Source organism: Dermacentor andersoni, chromosome 9 (genome assembly GCF_023375885.2).
Source record: "Dermacentor andersoni chromosome 9, qqDerAnde1_hic_scaffold, whole genome shotgun sequence".
NCBI classification, from domain to species: Eukaryota; Metazoa; Arthropoda; class Arachnida; order Ixodida; family Ixodidae; genus Dermacentor; species Dermacentor andersoni.
This window is the reverse complement of record NC_092822.1, coordinates 87,478,836-87,498,984: the sequence shown is the minus strand read 5'-3', so window position 1 is coordinate 87,498,984 and position 20,149 is coordinate 87,478,836. Positions and strand designations below refer to the sequence as shown.

General features: G+C 47.2%; 2 protein-coding genes across 2 annotated transcripts in view; one reads left to right on the top strand and one right to left on the bottom strand.

The window, feature by feature from the left end:
* LOC126528372 (uncharacterized) overlaps positions 1-20,149 on the top strand; it is a 336,775-nt gene that overhangs the window by 206,524 nt on the left and 110,102 nt on the right. The gene's annotated exons all lie outside the window — the stretch shown is intronic.
* LOC129384132 (aminopeptidase Q-like) overlaps positions 1-20,149 on the bottom strand; it is a 36,448-nt gene that overhangs the window by 4,331 nt on the left and 11,968 nt on the right. Inside the window, exons 5-10 of the mRNA XM_055069289.1 lie at positions 19,076-19,359; positions 16,255-16,502; positions 15,522-15,628; positions 14,309-14,441; positions 8,957-9,100; positions 7,130-7,311 (exon numbers count right to left, since the gene is read on the bottom strand). Coding sequence (XP_054925264.1) covers positions 7,130-7,311; positions 8,957-9,100; positions 14,309-14,441; positions 15,522-15,628; positions 16,255-16,502; positions 19,076-19,359 — 1,098 coding nt within the window. The remainder of the gene's footprint in view (positions 1-7,129; positions 7,312-8,956; positions 9,101-14,308; positions 14,442-15,521; positions 15,629-16,254; positions 16,503-19,075; positions 19,360-20,149) is intronic.

Below are 20,149 nucleotides of genomic sequence, written 5' to 3'. Positions count from 1 at the left end.
ATGTCTGCATATAAATTAGGTTATACTTTACGATTCACTTTTCTTACGTTACCTAGCGACGAGCCAATGACGCGCCAGATGCTTGCGTCATTCGTGAGACACGTCGCCGAAGCCAGCGAGGCCGGCTGCGCATGTGTGCGTCGGCCTGTTCAGCGACCCGTCTGCCTGTTTTTCTGTTTTAGGATTTAGACTGGTTTGTTGGGCTCCCGGCGTGTTATTGCGTTTCTGCTGCACTTTGACACGGCACCACTTTGCTATTGGACTACATCAAGGTGAGAAATTTCGCTTGACAGCATGCGACGCGTTTCAAGCATGTAGGCTTGCTGCACGGAACCGAGACTTGTGACGCAGTTTGTTGCGAAAAACAGCTGAGCCGTCCTAGTACAGTTTAGTTAATGACTCGTACTGGGAGATGTTTGCGACGCTTTCTGTGTGCTCGGCCGTGTGATGCAGTTAGTTTCGCGTCTACAGAGTTTTACTTGCACAAGACCATGACGCTTTTTTGACCCCGAGCACTATTTTAATTTTGTTATTTTTTTGGATACTTTTGAGGCACGCTCACCACGCCTGGCGTTTTGATGCAGTTTAGGAAAAGCAGCTCGGCCATGGTGATGAAGTTTGGCGTGTACTGAATCATAGTGGGGCAAGTTTGTGACACTTTTTATGGCCCCGCAACAACATATGCGTTCTTTCGGTAGTAAGGCTTGTCGAAAACGCCACGAGCGATTAGCAAGAGTGATAACGCGGGAGTGTGTTGCTTGCGCTGGCTGAATGTACAAAATATAACGCAGAAGAACTTAAAAACCAGAAACTCGTAACTCGAAAATTCTCTCTTCTGAACGACTGAAAGCAGGCTTGTACCCACGCATTTGTTTTGAGTGCGAATAGAACGAATTCTGCGAGTGTCCAGCATGGTCTGACTGAGAGCCTGTGTTGTGACCACCTCTGTGTATACATAGCGTAACATCTCGTCGGTTGAAGCCATTTTTGAAACGCGCAGTCCGTGTATTTGTGCTCTTAGCAGGAAATAAGGCCCGGGAATTGGAGAATGCTTGGAAATCGGCTGTTTTCGTGATATTGTATGTACGGTATTATTTCGGATAAGTCGGGTATTTTCTGTGCCATGTATCTAAAGGCGAATTGTTTATTTGTAATGCCGGGCATTCACCACTTTCGCACCTTTCGCCTCTAGAGACGCGCGTTATTTCTATAAAGTGTTGATACCAAAATGACACATGCTTGTAATTTACGCTTTTTCATCTGATGCCGTAGGATCGAGATTCGTACGGGAACTACTGCTGCTTACCTAGTGCCACAACGTTCAATGAATGCACAAAAAGGCACGGAACGAGCATTTATTTAGAGAAAAATAAACATTTCCTCATTTCACAAGGCGTCTTGCGTCTTCTTTATGAAACTGCATGTGGCGCATATTCGATGGAGGCTTCTAAACTTCGTTCGCAAACAGTTTTACTTAATAATAAAACGATTCCGCACCAAAACCGTGCACGGTTGAGGGGAAGAAGCAAAACAAATACCGCTCCGATCAGCGCAGCCGGCTTAACTCTTTCCAGCTAGCGTTCAAAACACACGGGCCCAAAACCGGAATCGGAAGGGGGGTTCAGTGTTAATGTCGGTGGCTTGGAGAGCTACAGTCAGGAGAGCTACGACGACAGCACACCGCCGGCAGCGGTAATCGAAACGCCCGCTAAACATTTATTATGCAAACTTTCTTTGCAACGCATCAAACCCCAGCACGCATAGAAAAACATTTCCATCTGAAATTATGAACTTTCCGAAGCAAATTCAGCTTAAACGCTGAAAATTTTTATAACCTTACTTCTCGAATGCTTCACTGCAAGAGAGAGGAGCAGGCATTCTGGACCAGAAGACGAACAGTCGCGACATAATTCGCCCTTGTGAAAGCTACGTGTTTCTGCTCAAACAGGAGTCACTGGCTCAAATCAAGTTGCAGTTTATGAATATTGTGAACGAAGTGGCGTGACATCTTCAGCTACAAAAGTGGAGGAACTTTAGCAACATATTAGCGTGTGACGGCTTTATGTGGTCGGATGTATTTCTTCATTCAGCGGCGGACAGCTTCTGTTCACCATAAATGTGTGGCGAGACTACGTAGTATCTTTTTGCACATAAACAAGTATGCATGTTACGCAGCAGTATATCTTCTGAAACGCTGTTCACGTGCTTTTTATTCCATGTAAACATCGATGATGTTATAATAAAGCTGTTTATTAGCAGCAAGTTAGTGTGTAGCGTCGTGATTTCGCTCGGCCTATGCAGCAGTGCCAACCTTCAAAGGTAAATGTACCAGCTAATTCCGAGTCCTAAATAAGAACACACACACACACACACGCGTGCACGCACGCACGCACACATTGGGGTATACCTGGCCAAAGCAAGCAGGCAGTGCAACAGCAATATCAGAAGCAGACGACGCCGGCGTCGGTCGTCTGCTGTGCGGTACTCCTCACAAGCGTCATTGCGCTTTCGATACACATTAACTTTCTAAGCAACTAGAGATTATTCAAACGTCGCCTTCTCTTTTAAATTTAGATAGTAAGTGAATAATATTCAAAACATTATCTATTATCAGTGCAACTACCGTTAGAATCCAGGCGGCGCTAGCGTCGGCTGGGAAAATCGGCCCCATTGGCCCTATGCGAATGTCACGGGCTTGCTTGCGATTTCTCCGTGGCGGTGCTCCGAGGAGGCACATGATGTCACCAACGCGTGCCTCGCCGCGAATATTTCTCTCTCTCGCACCCTAGTCACTACTGCGCATGCGCCACTAGTAGCACGGAGCCACAGGTGTACCGCCGCCGCCGTTTGGTATGACGTCACACCGCGTTCCTCGTCGTTGCGCTTGCCTCCACTCGCTTCGCCAGCTGCGTCGCATGCCTGATAACATATCGGAGGACTGAAAAGGAGAGCTCGCGTGCGCCACAACCACAGTTGAGGCGGCAGTATGGACGGCGACAATTCTGATAAGCAGGAGGAGGCCTGGAATCGACATCGGAACGAGATGAAGAGGAAACGAATCGCCCAGGAAACAGACGAACACCGCCCCGAACGACTTCCTAAACGCCGCAACATAGCTAGACAACCGGACTAACCTGGACTTGCAATCAAGATTAACCAAGGCTAATCATGCTACGTATATCCTGGCTTTTGCTACGTATATCCTGGCATAGCAGAGCTAAGCCACTGCCAATTTTTCGTACTGGAAAATGCCTACGTACGTAAGCGAGCGAGCGCAGTTCGACGCCGGGCGCGTCGGAGCGCGTTGGCCGCGTCCACCAGTGCGTCGAACCATCGGTCGAACTATCGGCGCTGTTGTTCTCGCCAATGTGACGTAACGTGTGGGCGCGTGCATGCTACGTTAGACTGTATTTGGGCCTTTAAAAGACGCTACAATTAATACGGATGCAATACATGAATGCGTAGAAAAATAAAAACTGAGAACTCAGTTTCTGAGGCCGGCACGGTCATTTGCGACGAACCGCGCCAACAGGACGTCGAACCCTTCGCGCAAACAGATCACAGTGAACACTTTCTGAAAAACAAGGTTCATATATTTTGCTATGGATTCCCAGCATGCAGGATCCCGGAATGGGTTCTGCGCGTTCACTTCAGGCAGCAAAGCCAAATCGTCGGCCATTGAAAAGTAGAGCATTCCGCTGGTCGCCTTTGACGCCGCCATTTTGCGAAACTCTTTTGTCTCGCGCTCTCCCGAACAAACGAGAAGCGAGCGAGCAGCACGCGAGGCTCCCCACGTACGCGCGCAAGAATCGGATGCGTGCGTACGTGGCGGACGCGTACGCATCACGTACCGTTCGTGTGGCGTTCTGCACATGCGCACTTTGCAGAACGCAGCGATCTTACGTACACAACGCCGTTGTCTACGCAACGTACCCAGTACTAATACTGTCGAATATTCTGCGTAGTCTAAGAAAATCAGAGCTCCTTTCTTAAAGAAAGATGGTTGAACGTGAAGCTTTCCCCCTATACATACTGAAGAAAGATCCAAAGGCAACGAGCACCTAACGAACCCACGAAATGCTGAGCGACCCGATACTGTGCATTTGATTGCTTGCTTAGGATTGTATTTTTTTAACGTTGAAGTTGAATCAAGACACATTTCGTTAAGTTGCATAGCCTTTATTTTAGATCATGTAGCCATTGATTACACGCACACACTTTCACGGAAGACTGTACACTTGCGTTCGCGTACGGCATCCTCACATACGGTGCGCCGCATTCGCGGCCTACCCATGGTGACGGCCCGGAATGCATTGCGTGACGTGCGTAATGCAATGCAGATATATACAGTTCGTCTGGGTAGCGTGACGTTCAACCATAGTTCTTTAAGAAAGAAGCTTAGTTTTTTTTTCATATCCTAAGACGAGCTCGTGTTTACGCGCACATGCTGTCTCCGATAAGCAGGGAAGCTGAGTTAATCGCGGCAGGAGTGTCTCAAGCCTAGCAGACGCATCTTGCGCTTCCAGTAAACCTTCTACGCATGGGCTATTCTTGCTGAGCTCGTCGCTTCGCGCCGTTGTCAGGCACTGACCGGCCGACCAGTCAACGCTGCGCGGTACTGCATACGAAAGCTGTAGTGTTCTACGCAGATGTGTAAGTTGCCTTTCCTGCAATGCGTTTTCATCGCTCACGGACGAATCAGTGAGAAATAGAAAGCTTCGCCCTACAAAAAATTATTAAGAACCAACCGCGGTTGGTTCCCAAGAATGCGTTTAGCATGATTTGGGAGGTGGTTATGTGTGGCACTATGTTGCACTGTGTTATGTGTGGCGTTCGCCTTACAAGCGTGACTTACCCGTACGCGGTAGCTAACTAGTACATCGAGCGCCACTTCCTAAAGACCAGTTCGTTACCCCGTGTAGCGTCTGCAATCGGCTCTGTTCACTACCAGACGCTCAGCATCTGTGACAGCGTTTCAAAATGCCAGCTGTCACTATACCCCGTTCCATACATAGAAGATAACGCTGTGGAGGCTAGCGAGACCTCTTGCAGTCGCTTCGTTCGCACTTGGATATGTTTCGATATTTTAAGCATGAAATGATTTTAGCTCCCACTCTCGGCGACCTTCAAGTGACCTTGAGCCAAAATCCAGAGCCGTTATCCGGGCACTCAAACGAGAACATCCGGGCAAGTTACGAGAACAAAACGAAATCCACCGACCCTTTGTACCGGACTGCGCGACATAATCCAGTTACTCCCAAACAAGTTACAAAAAATACTGCTTCCGAGCTCTTCCTAATCTTTGTTCACGTCACTCAAGCTGTAACTTCTTGTACACTGAAGTTTTGTCATTTCCTATAGCGACTTTCAAAAGGCAGATACAGGACACCTTACGCTTCAATTCTGGGAAATGGAATTTGCTGCGGATCTACTGCGCTCGTCGAGCTGCTGCGTGGCGTGGCACAGGACGCGTCTGATGCGCGGCTTTACCTCCATGGAGGAAGGAAAAAGCTAGACGAGAGCGTTACGTCACGTAACCGTCCTTGGCAAGCGAACGCTCCGTGAAGCCAGCCCTTTGCTCATTGGCGGCCCAACGCGTCACCTCTTACGTCGAGATCACGGAGCAAGAATACCCTCGGAGACTCGGCCACGAGCGCCTGACGACTCATTCACTCGTCCTGGCAGAGGCGAAGGCGGCTCGAAAGGCCGCGCTCCGGAACATCCTCCCAGAAAATCATACGCCTCTGCCGGGTAAGTTTACCCGTGCTGAAGCCACACGCCTGCGACGCATCGTCACGGAGACATCGCTGACACCAGCGCGCCGTACCAGGATGCGCCTCCAGACCTGGTAATCAGCCACTTGCCATTCCTGTCCAGGTAACCAGCTGCTGGATCAGCGACATATACTCTCGGGCTGCTCAGTTCTTGCCAAGCACCGTAGAAGAGCGACAGCCGCCCTCTCTGAGGCCTCAGGATTTGGACGCCTGGCGCCTTCCCACTGGTCCCCCCGTGAGCAGGCGCCTGCTATTCCAGTCGTTACTCCGATACCTACAAGACTCCAAAATGGTCGACAATATCTGAACTGACCTCCCCCTTCGTCCCTTCCCCCGACCCCCTGATGGATCCACTTCCTGGGGGCGGAAAGTTGTTATGGTTATATTAATAAACGTTTTAAGAACTACCGCCACTTCTAGCTGGGCAGTGCGCCTGGTGTCCCTTGCGTTTTTCGCTGCCTGTCGTGCCTCCTTTAGCCTGTTGTTCTTCTAGCTGGGCAACGTGCATGTGGGCCAGTGCACAGTATGACGTGGTGCGGTGTGGTGTGGTGGGGCGTGCCTTTGCGAACATGATCTAACCCACTTTTAAGATTGCAGCTATCATCATCTCCAACCAATCTGCTTTGCCGGTTGCCATTTCACGCTTATATCTGCGCTGGATTACGGGAGAGCCAGCAGTTTCTTTTGACCGCAATTGTGCGCAAGTGTCTTTTGTGTGGGCTCAGTATTGAATGAAACAAGTTTTAATCCTTGGAACCAAATGCACCGGGGTATAGGCCTGCTAATGCGTTAAGATCATTTTTTTATTTTCGTTGTTCTTTTCGGGTTTCTTATTGGCGACCCGTCCGGAGGAGCCTCACGGGCATGCTAACGCGCGCGAACGTTTTTGGCGCGCAGCGAAGCCTGGACGGAACGCGCGGAGTGATAACCTTTCTTGACCGAACTTCTTGCGTAGCTTTCGCAGCGTTGACTGCTATGTATGGAACGGAGTATAGGAAAGAAGCGCGAGAAAACTCCCCTTATAAGGGGAGTATACCAGCGGTGCAGTGTTCCAGTGCTACGAGCGACCGCCGGTACCATCCCATGGTGGTACTGTTGGTACCACTGATGAGAACGTGGTAGCGTTCGACCGGTAGGAACGCGCGGTTTTGCCGCTGTAAACGCAACGTGTAATGCAAACGGTTAGGCAGTTGCAAGAAACCGCGGTTGGTTCCACAAAAATGTTAAGTGTCCTTATAAAAAAAGATTTAAAAAAAGGAAGGACGCCTTGCATGCGGTGCGTGGGCAAGGGGGGGGGGGGTAGAGTATACATGGGTTTACTGGTGCGTTGCGCTCTCGATCCTCTTTATACGTACTTCATGACGGTGTTGAAGTCTCCGAAGAGTACTCGGCGCTTCAGCGCTTTGACCGTGCCGTTGAGGTGTATCCACACTGGCAGGAGCGGGATCACCCAGGTGTCGTTGACGCTCACGAAACTGGTGTTGAAGTACGCCTGTCGTACTGTCACCTCACTTTTCTCCGTGTCGCCATTCGCCAGCTGCGCATGCGCCAGAAGAACGCGGGTGAGGGACGCAAACAAAGCTTTTATTAATGCGGAATCGGTTATCGCCGATAGTTTTCCTAATTCTTCCATTGTCAGTAACTATCGTGCCGAGGATAGCGTTCTGGCGTCGGTATATGCTTTTACGCCCCTGTCCGCCGTTATTCTTATCGGCGTTCATCTGTTGTTTCGCCGACAAGCGCGAAAGAGAAAAAAGTCTTGTCAGTGCACAGTGGCAGAGCAACCCCTTAATTGAGGGTGCTTTGATTTCATTTACATTTTTTCCCGGTGTGATAATGTAAAGTGAACACAAACTACATGTGGCGTCGCCTCTTATTTTTTTCGTTTTCAAGAAAAGGCGTCGTAACGCGTTATATTAATTCAGGAACTTGTGGAAGTACAAGAGCTTAGCTTAAATTGGCAAATTTCTTATCTCATAAATTCACATTCAAGCGCACATAAATTGTGCAGGATGTCGAACCCCGGGAGTCGTGCAATGACGCCTTCGCTACCACTGTGCGTCTGAGTATCAACATTGAACTGCCATGTACTAAGTCCACAGGGTACCTTAAAGCGACAGACATTGTGGACAATTGCGTGGGACACGAATGCGTAGGACGTTGTGAACGTAATCGTTATGAGCGGCAGGCCTAAAGGAAGTCACTGTTAAATATGAGATTCGATAGGGACCCTATAATTTAGGTAAATGTCTGTTGTATACCGGCCGAGTTCTCTGCTCCGCAAGGTAGCTGGTCAGAATGCGCAATATAACACTGCGCAGTAAGTGCGACTGTTTAGTGCTACAAAATTAATACTAAATCTTCGTACTTCCACTCTTCTACTGTTTATTGAAGCTTAATGTTTCTAGTTGTAAAAGCGTGCATTTTGCTGGGCTTCTAGTGTCTCAAATCTTGCTACTGATGCTCAATAAAACATCGCTGGCAGCGAACGCTTAAAAGTGATAGCAGTTAAGTGTTCTAAAGCCGAATTATTGTTCTAAAGTAGTTAAGTGTTCTAAAGCGGGTAGGCGCATTTTGCCCCAAGCGGTAATCTTGTAACAGTTCTTAGCCAGGGAAGATTGGTCACTGAAACACAGATTGATAAAGAAATTACGTATGCCATTATCGTCTTCTCTCTTGGCCCGTCAATTGTACTGTATTCAAATGCCGTAACCGCACCACAGGCTTCTTCAGTCACAGTTTCGGCCGCTCTACAGCTCTTATGAAGCTTCGAGCGTATAACAATTCCTCTAGACGCAAACGCAAGTGATCGAACTGGCCGTTCTATTCCAGATCACACGGAGCTAAACAATCTGGGCTCAGTCCACAATCAGAGCGTCTTGTTCGGTCTGACAGGTTACTCTCGTTAACTACGTTTTTACGTGAAAAAAAATTTTGGCTGACCTGACTTGACGTTACTTTACGGCGACAGTATAATCGATGATGAGCTGTTTCGCCAGATATTTTATTCTAACCGGACTCATAACATAATGCATAGGTGTCCCCTGATGTCTGCCATCAACATAAAGCACGTGTACCGACGCATATATATATATATATATATATAGATATATATATATATATATATATATATATATATATATATATATATATTACGAGAAGAGTTATTGACGTCCCGTTACCTGCGCAATGAGCACCGGGTGACTAGGCTTGTTGGCCCAGGTGTCGAAATAGCTCTTTTGGTACGTGGACGTGCTGGTCAGGATGTTGACGGCGCTGTCCGAATTAGTCGTCGTGAACTTGTACTTGCTGATGAAGTCACGAACCTGTGCATGGTCGCGAAAAAAAAAAAGAAACTTTCGCGCCAGAACACATGTGGAACAAACGAACAAGCATCAATGATAGCTGATTCATACGACATTACTACTGAAGAGCACAGTACAGTCCCGATGCATGTTGGGCGTTTCAAGACGTTAACGGGCAACTTCTGCCGTCTTTCTATGAGAAATCTGTGGGTGGAAGAGATCGTTTTCTTGTCGAGATTTCTATCAACGCGAGTTAGGTTACCGTTTAGGTACTCATGATTTGCTCGCAGCGCACTGTAAGATTGTGGGGCTCTGTGTAACAGTTCGCATTGTATGTCGGCGGCATGACATTTTTCGTGCTGCCAGCAGCTGACTGCTCTTCACATCGTCCGTAACAAAGGTGGTACAAGTTGTCTGTGATTCACTGGAAGGAACGGCAAACACTTCAAACAGTGTGAAAAGAAAAGCACGACTGAAATCATCAAGCGTTAAGAAGAGATTTCACGTCGAACACTCTATCATATACCTTCAAGGGCATAAATGCTTAACCGTTATGAACGTATTGTTGTATTTCGACAACAGTTATACGATGAATGTCTAGTGACCTTCAACAGCAAGCATACTTATGTTATCGACTTTTCTTGCGCAATACTTCAAAAAATGCAGGGACCCTTCATGGACATCGAAGATTCAAGTTTGAGTCTGCAACTCCCTAGAAAGAAAGGATCCCTATTCCCTAAGCAGCATCTGTTAGAACGTCTGTAGTGTACAAAAATTATTAAAGGCACAATAACGCAAGTATATATTGCCATTATCTTGTGAATATGCTTGCATATACCTTATTTATATATTGAATGTAAGCCTGGCACCTGCAAATAAGCAGGTGTTATCCTGACAATTTGTTCGGAGTGCTTATTACGTCTCGACAACTCGCGAACTGTAATTCCTAAGCTGCAATATGTGTCGTAATGTGTTCAGCTAAAACATAATTACTGAAATGATCGGGCTACCGCTAGGTTAGCCAAAACGGAGAAAATGGCAGAGGTATTGCCACATTTGTCAGGAAAGACACCTCTTTTCAGGAGCGAACTGTAGTTCCTAAGCTGCAATATGTGTCGTAATGTGTTCAGTTAAAAACGTAATTACTGAAATTATCGGGCTACCGTTCGGTTAGCCAAAAAGGAGAAAATGGCAGAGGTATTGCCACATTCGTCAGCAAAGACACCTCTTTTCTGGAGCATGAAGCCAAAATTTGTAACTCGGATAAGAAATCCGGTCTCGAGGCACAGTTAATTGAAATCATCCCCCACGGAAGAATCCGACGTAACATTTTAATTCTTAACTTGTACAGCTCTCCTTCCGCTTATAAGCTTAATCTCCGCTCATTACTAAATGGGGTCGCAACCACTGCGAAACCGCATCCCTTAATAATCGCAGGAGATTTCAACGTTCCCCACCCGGCTTGGGGTTATGTAACACGAACAATGAAAGGGGCCAACCTAGTTGCAGCGAGTACAGACCTAAACCTAACTCTGGTCTCGGACCCACGTTTCCCCACGAGGCTGAGAAACTCGGTCGCCAGAGACACGACGCCTGATCTCTGCTTCACTAGAAATGCGGTGGCCAAATGGTTCAACTTACAGAAGAACTTGGGGAGCTACCACTACATAATAGAACTCAGGGTGGATATAATAGCAACTCCTCCCAAAACCTATAAATACACAGACTGGAAAAATAAGAGGTGCAGATGAGGCAGTATACGACAACTTGAGTGAACTGCTTGTACAGATCGAGGTGGATATCGAGAAGGCCACCAAGGAAATTGTTACAGATTTTGATGTCCCAGGGATGGACGCGAGGTTAGCGCACCTCCTAGAAGCCAAGCGCTCTCTCCTCGAGAGATGGAAAACACGAAGACTCAATCGCAGGCTACGGTAAAAGATCGCGGAGCTCAATAAACACATTGAGGAGCATTGCTCCGAACTTAATAAACAGCAATGTAGAGACGCCTGCTCGGCAGCGGATGGAAAAATGTGCAAAGGAGGCAAATGAACCCTCTTCAAACATCTCTTAGACGATGGGCAATCCAAATATAATCAGAGACTAGTCATAGGCCAATTAATTAATAAGGAAAAAATGGAAAGTATCTCAGAAGCCTCCATATTACGAAAACTAGCCAGCAAATACCTTCCAATTGGCCAAAGTCCAGGTTCTCCTTAGCCATACAGTTCCAACAAGTTCTCCGTAGCCATAGTCGATGACAGGGGAGAACTCCTCTCGGCAACCTCGCTGAAGACCTCCTCAGATAATGTGGCGGAACAGGCTGCTATAGCTCTCGCATTACTGGAGTCAAAACGCACTACGGTGTACACGAACACCCGAGCAGCCGTTAGAGCATTCGAATCGGGATTGATAGCCAAAGAAGCAGCCAGGATTCTGAACGGCAAACACCCTTCTGACATTGTTCACCACATAGTTTGGTTCCCAGCTCACATGGGACCTGACGTATTACCGGGTCACCTGAACCCCAATGAGATAGCCCACGACCGTGCGCGAGGTTTTATATGCCGCGACGGGATGGTGTCCCGGGTGAGTTCAGGAGAGCGTGATCCTCTAGTTACTTTTCATGAGATCACACCTCATTACAGAGGGAATAGGCAGAGCTTTCCTTTCCCCCATCATAAGCTCAACGGGCCACAAGCTAGCACGCTCCGCATGCTCCAGACGGGGTCCTACCCCTCTAGGGGCTTTCTGAACATGTTCCACCCGGACATTGATCCTCTCTGCCCAGATTGTGGCACTGAATTTAGCTCATTAAGTCACATACTCTGGCAGTGCCCTGTGTTACAGGATTTTAACCGTGAAGAAACCTGGACGAAGGCCATCACAGACCCCAAACAAGACGCCCAGCTCCTGGCTGTCCAGAGGGCCCGTGAACGAGCAGAGAGGCATGGCCTCTCTGCTCCGACATGGGACTAGCCAACGGCTGGGTAGGGACCTACCTAGCAGGTCCCCGCCTAGCTCCTCAGGACCCAAGTAAAGTCATTTACTACTGCTACTACTACTACTACTACTACTACTACTACTACTACTACTACTACTACTACTACTACTACTACTATTACTGAAAGTATGATAATTAGCCATTTATGCGTCTCGATTTCTCGTGCGAACAATGTCCGCCTCTTCGAGTAATCCAGCTCGAAGACTCGAATTCTGCGATCCGCCGCAGCCGATCTTTAATAATAACACGCAATGCTTGTTTATTAGGACAAAACGCCGCAGTGCTACCTTCATTTTGTCGTTCGTTCCCGTCTAAATACTTGCGCACCAATAATGTCTTCCAAAGGTCAGAGGCCCCAGTAGCGCCCCGGCGATTCGGAACCGCTCGCTGCCCATGCCACCGTGAGGTCGAAACCGGAGCGCAGCCACCGTCCGACTCAATCGCTTGGGGGTCGCGATGCGGAAAATTGCAAACCCCGGAACCACTCCGCTTCAAGGTTCTTCGTCATTTCTAGACATGCATGAATATTTCTCAAGGAGCGAAGATATAACTGCAATTATACTATGTGCCAGAACGTGGGCAAGATTACTTCGAAGGGACATCTTTCTTCGAAGCGTCGCAGATTTGCATAAAGTGGCCCTTGAGTATGCATTCGAGTAGATGGAGCTTTTCTTCTTCATGCGATATGTTTCGACAGTGGCTTGAATATTATTGAGAGGAAGCTAATGGTAATGGAGAAATCGTTTGGCTTGGTATTCGCTGCGCCGAATTTTATTTATGTTTCTTGCGATTAAAGCAAAAAGCATAAATCTAGTGACTGTACTCCGTGCTTAAAAAAAAGCCGTGATGCCGCGCATACCCTCGACTGCCCGCGGCAGCTTTTTAATATTTTCGCGGGCTTTCTTTCGAGCACGATAAAAAGAACTACACGGCAGCGGTAACGCCCATCACACAACTGCAAGTGATATATTCAATTGACCTCTGCAAACCTTGCATCGGCCATTTGGCTGTAAAGCTAAATGTTCAATATTTTCTTGAAATTAATGGGTACTAATCACCTTATTATTAAGCGCCACAGAACATACCGACAGCTTCTCCAAAATGTTGCTAAAAACGCAGAGTCGGCTCCGTCTCCATAGAAGAAGAACTCGCCTGGCGCGAGCTGTCAGCAGCTCCGAGTGAGCTATGCCCGATTTATGCGCAGTGCAAGCGCTCCAAAACTGGCGTTCTTTTGCAAGAGCCGCGCTGGGGTAGCGCGTTCAGCTAACAAGCACTCCCCGCCGCCCGTCCCATTTGTCCATCACAGGGCCCCGCACGCTAACTAATAACGGCCAATAAGAAGGAACATACAGTGCACGTTAAGCGGTTGTTAGACGCCACGACAAAAAAAAAAAAAATGAGAGAAAGAAAGAAACGGGGAAGAAGTTTGAGCACAGATTTTGCAATGAGAGGTATAGCGTTTTAGATCCGTGCAGCTGGACGGCACAGGTAATTATTAAGGCGGTCTATAACAGTCGAGCAATATTTATTTTAGTCGCCACCACGCGCCCTCGTTCTCTTTATAAGGCTGATGAAGTTCAAAGAAGGATAAAGACAGAACAGTGGCTCATTTGCTATACGGACTGCGCAAACACCAAACATGTCAGCTCCATGACGTTAGCATCGTCATTCACTGTCCCGCCAGATGACACTCGCGTTGATGTGCATTAACCGGAGCGCGCAACTGCTCAAGCAGTCAATATAACCAAAGTAGGTTTACACCATTAGCAAGAAAAAAAAACGAATCAAGACGTGACATCGGGCTCTTTGGGTGACCGTAGATGCGTAATATAGGCATAGAGGCTGTCGTGAAGAGAGAATGTAACGTAGAGATAGACAGAGTGCTAGACTGAAATAGATCTACAAAAAAAACTTGATTAGCGCAAACAAGCTAGGTGACTACGCATTTCTCGCTGCCCCGTTTCAAAATAGATGCCAATAATAATAATAATAATAATAATAATAATAATAATAATAATAATAATAATAATAATAATAATAATAATAATAATAATAATAATAATGAAGCTTCACCCGCAGCAACAAACTTCTAATTTCTTTCGCACAGCATCACCGCGTGCTCTAATTTTACTGTTCATGACAACGCTCCGCTTTCCTCGTGATTTAGCGAGAGAATTGCTTTCCGCAAACTCCGTGGCTTTCCGCCGCCTGTCGTTGCGCATTACCTTTTCTCGGAACTTGTCCTTGCTGAGGAGGCAATCCTTGTAGAGCAGGAAAAGCAGGAACGCCCTGGAGAGCATTGCCGCGTCCCTGCCTCCGGTGAAGTCGAACGTGTCCGGAGTGAGCCTGTTCAGCGCGCTGCGGGAACGGGCGGATCGGTTAGCCCGATGAACGACTCGTTCCTTTTACTTTAAAAAGTTGGTTGCTACCGCAGTGGTCGGAAGGGGGACATTCGCCGCCGATACAAAGGCAATAGATTTTATAAAGGGTGTCCCATAACTTAAGCCAACCACCAAAAATATGCAAATGTCACGTAGCTGGACACAACCAAGGTAATGCTGTTTGCCGTCGCTTGGAGACGATCAGGTTATTCATTTTATTCCGCCCAATTAGATGAGTCTTAAATAATTAATCAACTGCCCAAATACTATAATTAGGTGAAAAGTGTCAATGAGAAAATTGTAGAGCAACACGAAACTATCTCAATGCAGCTTCCTGTTGCTCGATACGTGCTACATAAAAGTGTTTTTCCCAGCGGGAAAGAAGCCCGCAAATACACGCAAAGCGCCTCGAGGGGCCAATCGCGCGGACATATTGCGTGTATATTTTTCATATTTGGCTCAAGTTACGTGGCACACCCTGTACAGAGCGCGCACTCTCCTTCTACGAAGTAGTTACGTTCGTTGGCCGAAAGGGAACTGCGATACATAATTACAGCGCTAAACTGCTGTGCAGAGCTGTTGGGGCAACGGCTCCATTTGCTGTTAAATCAATACAGTCAAATTCACAATATGAATACCACTGCGCACACACACCGTGAAACGTACCTCAGAGTGTTTTGAATACTCATTGATAATATTTCACCTTTCTCCTTGTGTTATTACCTTTTCAAAAACATCGTGTGCCCGATAGGATTCGTGGTGCACTCTGTTTGCTCATCTTTCCCGTACTTTTTCTTTATTTTGTTCTTTCATTTCCTTCCCCGTCCATTTATTGTGTGTGGGTGTATATGCATCCTCTTGTACGTTACCCAGCTTTTTAACTTGCTGTTCTCCCCTTTGCTCTTTCTTTCTGTTATCTTTTTAATCTTTTTTGTCCTGGCGCTAAGGTGGTGGAGAAATGAACAGGCAATCTTGCTTTATGAAAGTGCTATAGTAAGCACTTGTTTCAGGAGCAGCATTCAACTGATCAGTGGTAATATGCACACGTCTGACGTACTCCCAGAAACTGAAGGCTCGGTGACGGTAGCTGACCAGCCAAGGCTTGTGACTCCTGAACGACTTGTGATCCTCCATAGAGTCATACGCTACCGCCGCGGACAAGCCCTGCACGCAGATTGAAAGCAATATCAGCGAGATACATCAACATAACTCGCATTCAGGATGCTTGCACATCGCTACGTAGGATCTTCGGCAGCGGACAGCCGGGCTTCGTTTGGTGCATTGCCGAGGAATATTTACATTGCGTATCAGTTTCAATTCGTTCTCCTGTCAACTTTATGTTCCCGCGATAAAAACATGAGAGGGAACGTCTGATCCCTTTTTTAAGCAACGATTGCTCATGACGTGAGATTTGGAACCAGACACGTGAACATCTAGTAAGATATCTTGCTCTTCCGTTGAGCATTATTCCCACCGAACACGCATGCGCGAGACGTGTGTGTTTGAGCACTCCGACGTCTTCAAATCCATGTTGTTGTCGAATTTCATGTATTGGTCAAGGGGGTACGGGAAGACTCTCTTAATTATCTCAGATGTAATCAATCAACAAGTGTTACGCATCGAAGGCGTGAATGCATAATTTCCTCGGTCTTTAACATCATTTATTCATGAAGCAGTTATCCGCTGCAAACGAAAAAAAAAAGATACGCAGTGAACCTGCGTCTCTAATGACGAGTCAGAATATGATAGCGCGATATAAATTTCTACAGAAGCCGGCGTGTAGTACGTACTGCAAAGAACCATATGTCGTTGGCCCAGCGGGGTGTCACGGTGTGGCCGAAGGTGAAGCTGGCCAGCATTGTGGTGGCCTGGAACTGGAACCGATGCCTCCACGCTTGTCTCTCGCGTCTCTCCAGCTGTTCGGTGTTGGCTTCGAAGCGCGACGAGTAGATAATGCCCCAGCAAATCATTGTCTTGTTGAAATCCGGCAGGTGGACCACGTGAATGCGCTTGGGCATAGTCAGGGAGGGGTAGATGCCTGGAAGAATAAATACGTGCACAATAGGAAGACGGGCTCGGGAGCGCTATAGTGAAGGTGGTCGTCACAAAGCTGCTGAGGCCTGCTGTACTAGCTAAATATAATGCCAGCGTAATGGGGGCTGTCCTCGCTGCTAAGAGGATGCCACCCGCCGTAGTGCCGGTGGTGCAGGTGTAAGTTTACACATTCGTTGTCCGTAGTGCAGGGGGTGTGTTCCCCTGGAACACTATAGGCTCGAGTGTGGCCTCACGCAGCATTTTGGCCTTAGTATCGCGGGTAGCGGGCACCACCACAGCACGTGATGAGTGTTCCCTGAATGTAGGCTGATGTAAGGTATATGGGACACGTTAAGTTTCTCTCGGTTGTACACATTCCTCTTTCCTTATGCACTTTTTTTATCCCACGTGCCTTGCAGCAATTCCCCCCCCCCCCCCCACCCCAACTCTGCCTTTTTTTTTTCTACAAATAAAAGGCAAGCAAGAAACGCCACCTCGTCGTTAACCACGTCAGCGGAACCAAAGCAACATCAAGGGCATTCGACCAATGCACACAGTGCATGTTGTTCGTCTGACCCGCAACCATGCAAAACCGAAAATTATGGCGAAGCTGGTGGTTCTCTCAGGATAGCTGTAATAGATACCGTGAGAATACAGCTATACTTATTTGAATTTCGTACCATTCGCAAGATTCACCTTACATTTGCAAGGAGTGCGTCGATTTCACTCAGTTTGCGCGTCTGTTGTCACTTAACCGCCGTATTCAAGCACGCAACTTGAGTTCAAACCCATGCTTGATTTAAATGACGCCCGTCGTGAACGCGTCGGAGCAAACGCCATGAGCGTCCTGGGCAGGATCACGCCAGACCTCACTCGGATCAAGTCAAGCATGGGCTTCAATTTAAGTTGCGTTCTTGAATATGGCGGTCACTCTGTCATTTGGAAGGGCAGAACTAATTTAAAATTAAACACTTGGATTTAAGGTTCCTAAACTGCACAATAGCTGAGGAATAATAATTCATTCTTCCCACCGGGGATCCTTTAACACGCACCTAAACACAAGCACACGATCGCTTTCTTTGTATTTTGCCCTGACTGTCCAGCGGCTGAGACTTGTGGCGAACTTGCAAAACTCAGAAGACAACGCGGCATGAGCAGCTATTCTCTGTGAAGCATATTCGAAAGACTCTTATCAAACTGACGGCTTTGTCATACACCAATTTTCTTAGTGCTGCTCTGAAGCCTGCACGTTTATTTAACTGAACATTAAAACACGTGGAAATGCACAAATTTCATAATGAAAACAAACGTTTTACATTGGCTATATGCTCCATGTCTTATGCCATCCATAAACACTGGCACACTTACTTGCATTTTTTTTTTTTTGCAATGAACTGCAACCTGTTGGAGATCATGAATACTTGTTCTAACGTTCAGGACAGTGAGAAACCAGATTTCCAAGACTTCCGGAGGGTAAGGGGCTTCCTTCGTATAGCTCCGCTCTCTTTTGTGTGTCAGGTGCTCTGACTTCCATACAATAGCGAAATGTTTTTTAAATATAAACCTACCACCATTTTCCAGGCCCCAGCGCTTTCTTTTCTTGATATCCGTTGCATAAGCCTAACAGACAGCCGGTTATCACATCTGCACTTATGCAACTTCTTAAGCCTAACTTCGTCTTCCTAATATTAAGTAGGGTATTATGTACTACTGTCTCTTTCTCCTTTACCGTAAGGCCTATCGTTTCTCTCTCCATCATTCCTTGAACGGTGGATATCCCTCGACATTATTTCTTTTTCTTTGATTAAGCCGCCCAAAGTCTACCTGTGGGTTAATATTCGGTAATAATAATAATTAATAATAATAAATAATAATAATAATAATAATAATAATAATGATAATAATAATAATAATAATAATAATAATCAGCCTGGTTACGCTCACTGTAGGGCAAAGGCCTCTCTCATACTCCTCCAACTACCCCGGTCATGTCGTTAACAATATACCTGGTTACAGACATCTCTTTCCAATCAGTTCTGATTATTTGTGCGTGGTGTTCTGCAACGCTAACAATCTAAGAAGTAGCGACGGAGCGAAACATGATAGTGGCCAAACGGGGGTGCCCAGTATTCTAGTTGAGATTAAGATAAGAAAAAAAAATGCTGCTCGTCAGGCTAGAATGCGTAAGGCAGATAGTTGGATTTCGTTTAAAGTTTCAGAATGAGTGCCAAGGCAAGCGAAGCCCAGTGGAGGAGGGCATAGGATGCTGTCAGTTGACGCAAGACACGGGTAAATAGAGATGACTGGCAAGACTTCCGTCCTGCAGTGGACGTGGCATCGATAATGATGATAGGGTAACGACGAGGACTGTTTAACAAGCGCCGAACGCCCCCCGGTACACATTTGTCTATTCAATCGAGCGTGATACAAATGAGGCCACTTCTCTCGGGAGTCGAACCCGCGATCATCAACAGCACGCCGCAGGTCAGCGCGCCGTTATGGAGGCGCAGTAAGTCGCAGTTTAAACCATTCCTCGGTCGAACAAGCGCTGGAAAAACGGCGGAGGCGCACACTCACGGGTCACCGCTGTCAGCGAGGTCTTGAACAGTTCCAGCGGTTCTTTCATCAAACCCAAGCGTTTCGCGGTGTTCCACATGACGACGCCCGAGCCCAAAGCGCTGTTGTGGAGGTTGGTCTGGAACCAGCTGAGCCGGTCGCTCGTGATGGCGTCGATGGTGCGGAATCGCACGCGGAACAAGTCCCTTGGGCCGCCATTGTCTTCGATCATCTCGTCGTCCTGGTCTTCGATGGGACGCTGGCTGCTGCATATCACCATGCCACGCCGCACGACGCCGTCCAATCTGCGAGAGGTTACTACGTAGTCACAAGAAGGCAGAACCAAAGGGGCTGAAACGGAAATCGTCCTATTTTCTCCCGCTTGACGTAATTGTTGCTCAGTCGACAGATTCACAGAACCGAACGTTGCTTACAGGATAAGTTTGTGAGTCAACGTAGCGTGATGGTCGATTACTGCAGACAAAACAACGAAGTCTTACCATTTTGTTGAAGAAATAGAATCGTGTTTTGCAGGCAAAAAACTAATGATAATGTCCTTCGAGATTACGCGTTGGCCCTATATAGCAATAGCAATCGGCTGCAGTGAACCACATGATGGTTACAATAAATTAATTAGATAAATAAGAAGATTTCATTGACTCAGGCAATCAACTATCGAAAATGCAGCTAGCCGCAGCGAACCAGTTCTCCCGCTCAATTTTAGAGGAATGACTGGCCAGTTGTCACTACTCTGGCAACACACTTGTCACTTGACCAAAGTATTCTACTGAGTCGCGAATAAGTGGTTGAGCCTGTCAGTGACGGTATGCAGCGTAATTGAATCGTTTGCTGAACTAACATTATTAAATCCATCAAAACAGGAACGAATGCATCGATTAACCGATAGTATTAGTTCCCGTTGCGGTAGCCCCGTGGCTATGGCCTTTGCGCTGCTCAGCCCAAGGTTGCTGGTTCGATCCTGGCTGCGCCGACCGCATTTCGATCGGGGCGAAATGCAAAGAACGCCCCCTGTATATACATTAAGTTGCACGCTAAACAAACTCTGGGTGGTTTAATCTAACCCGGACTCTCCTA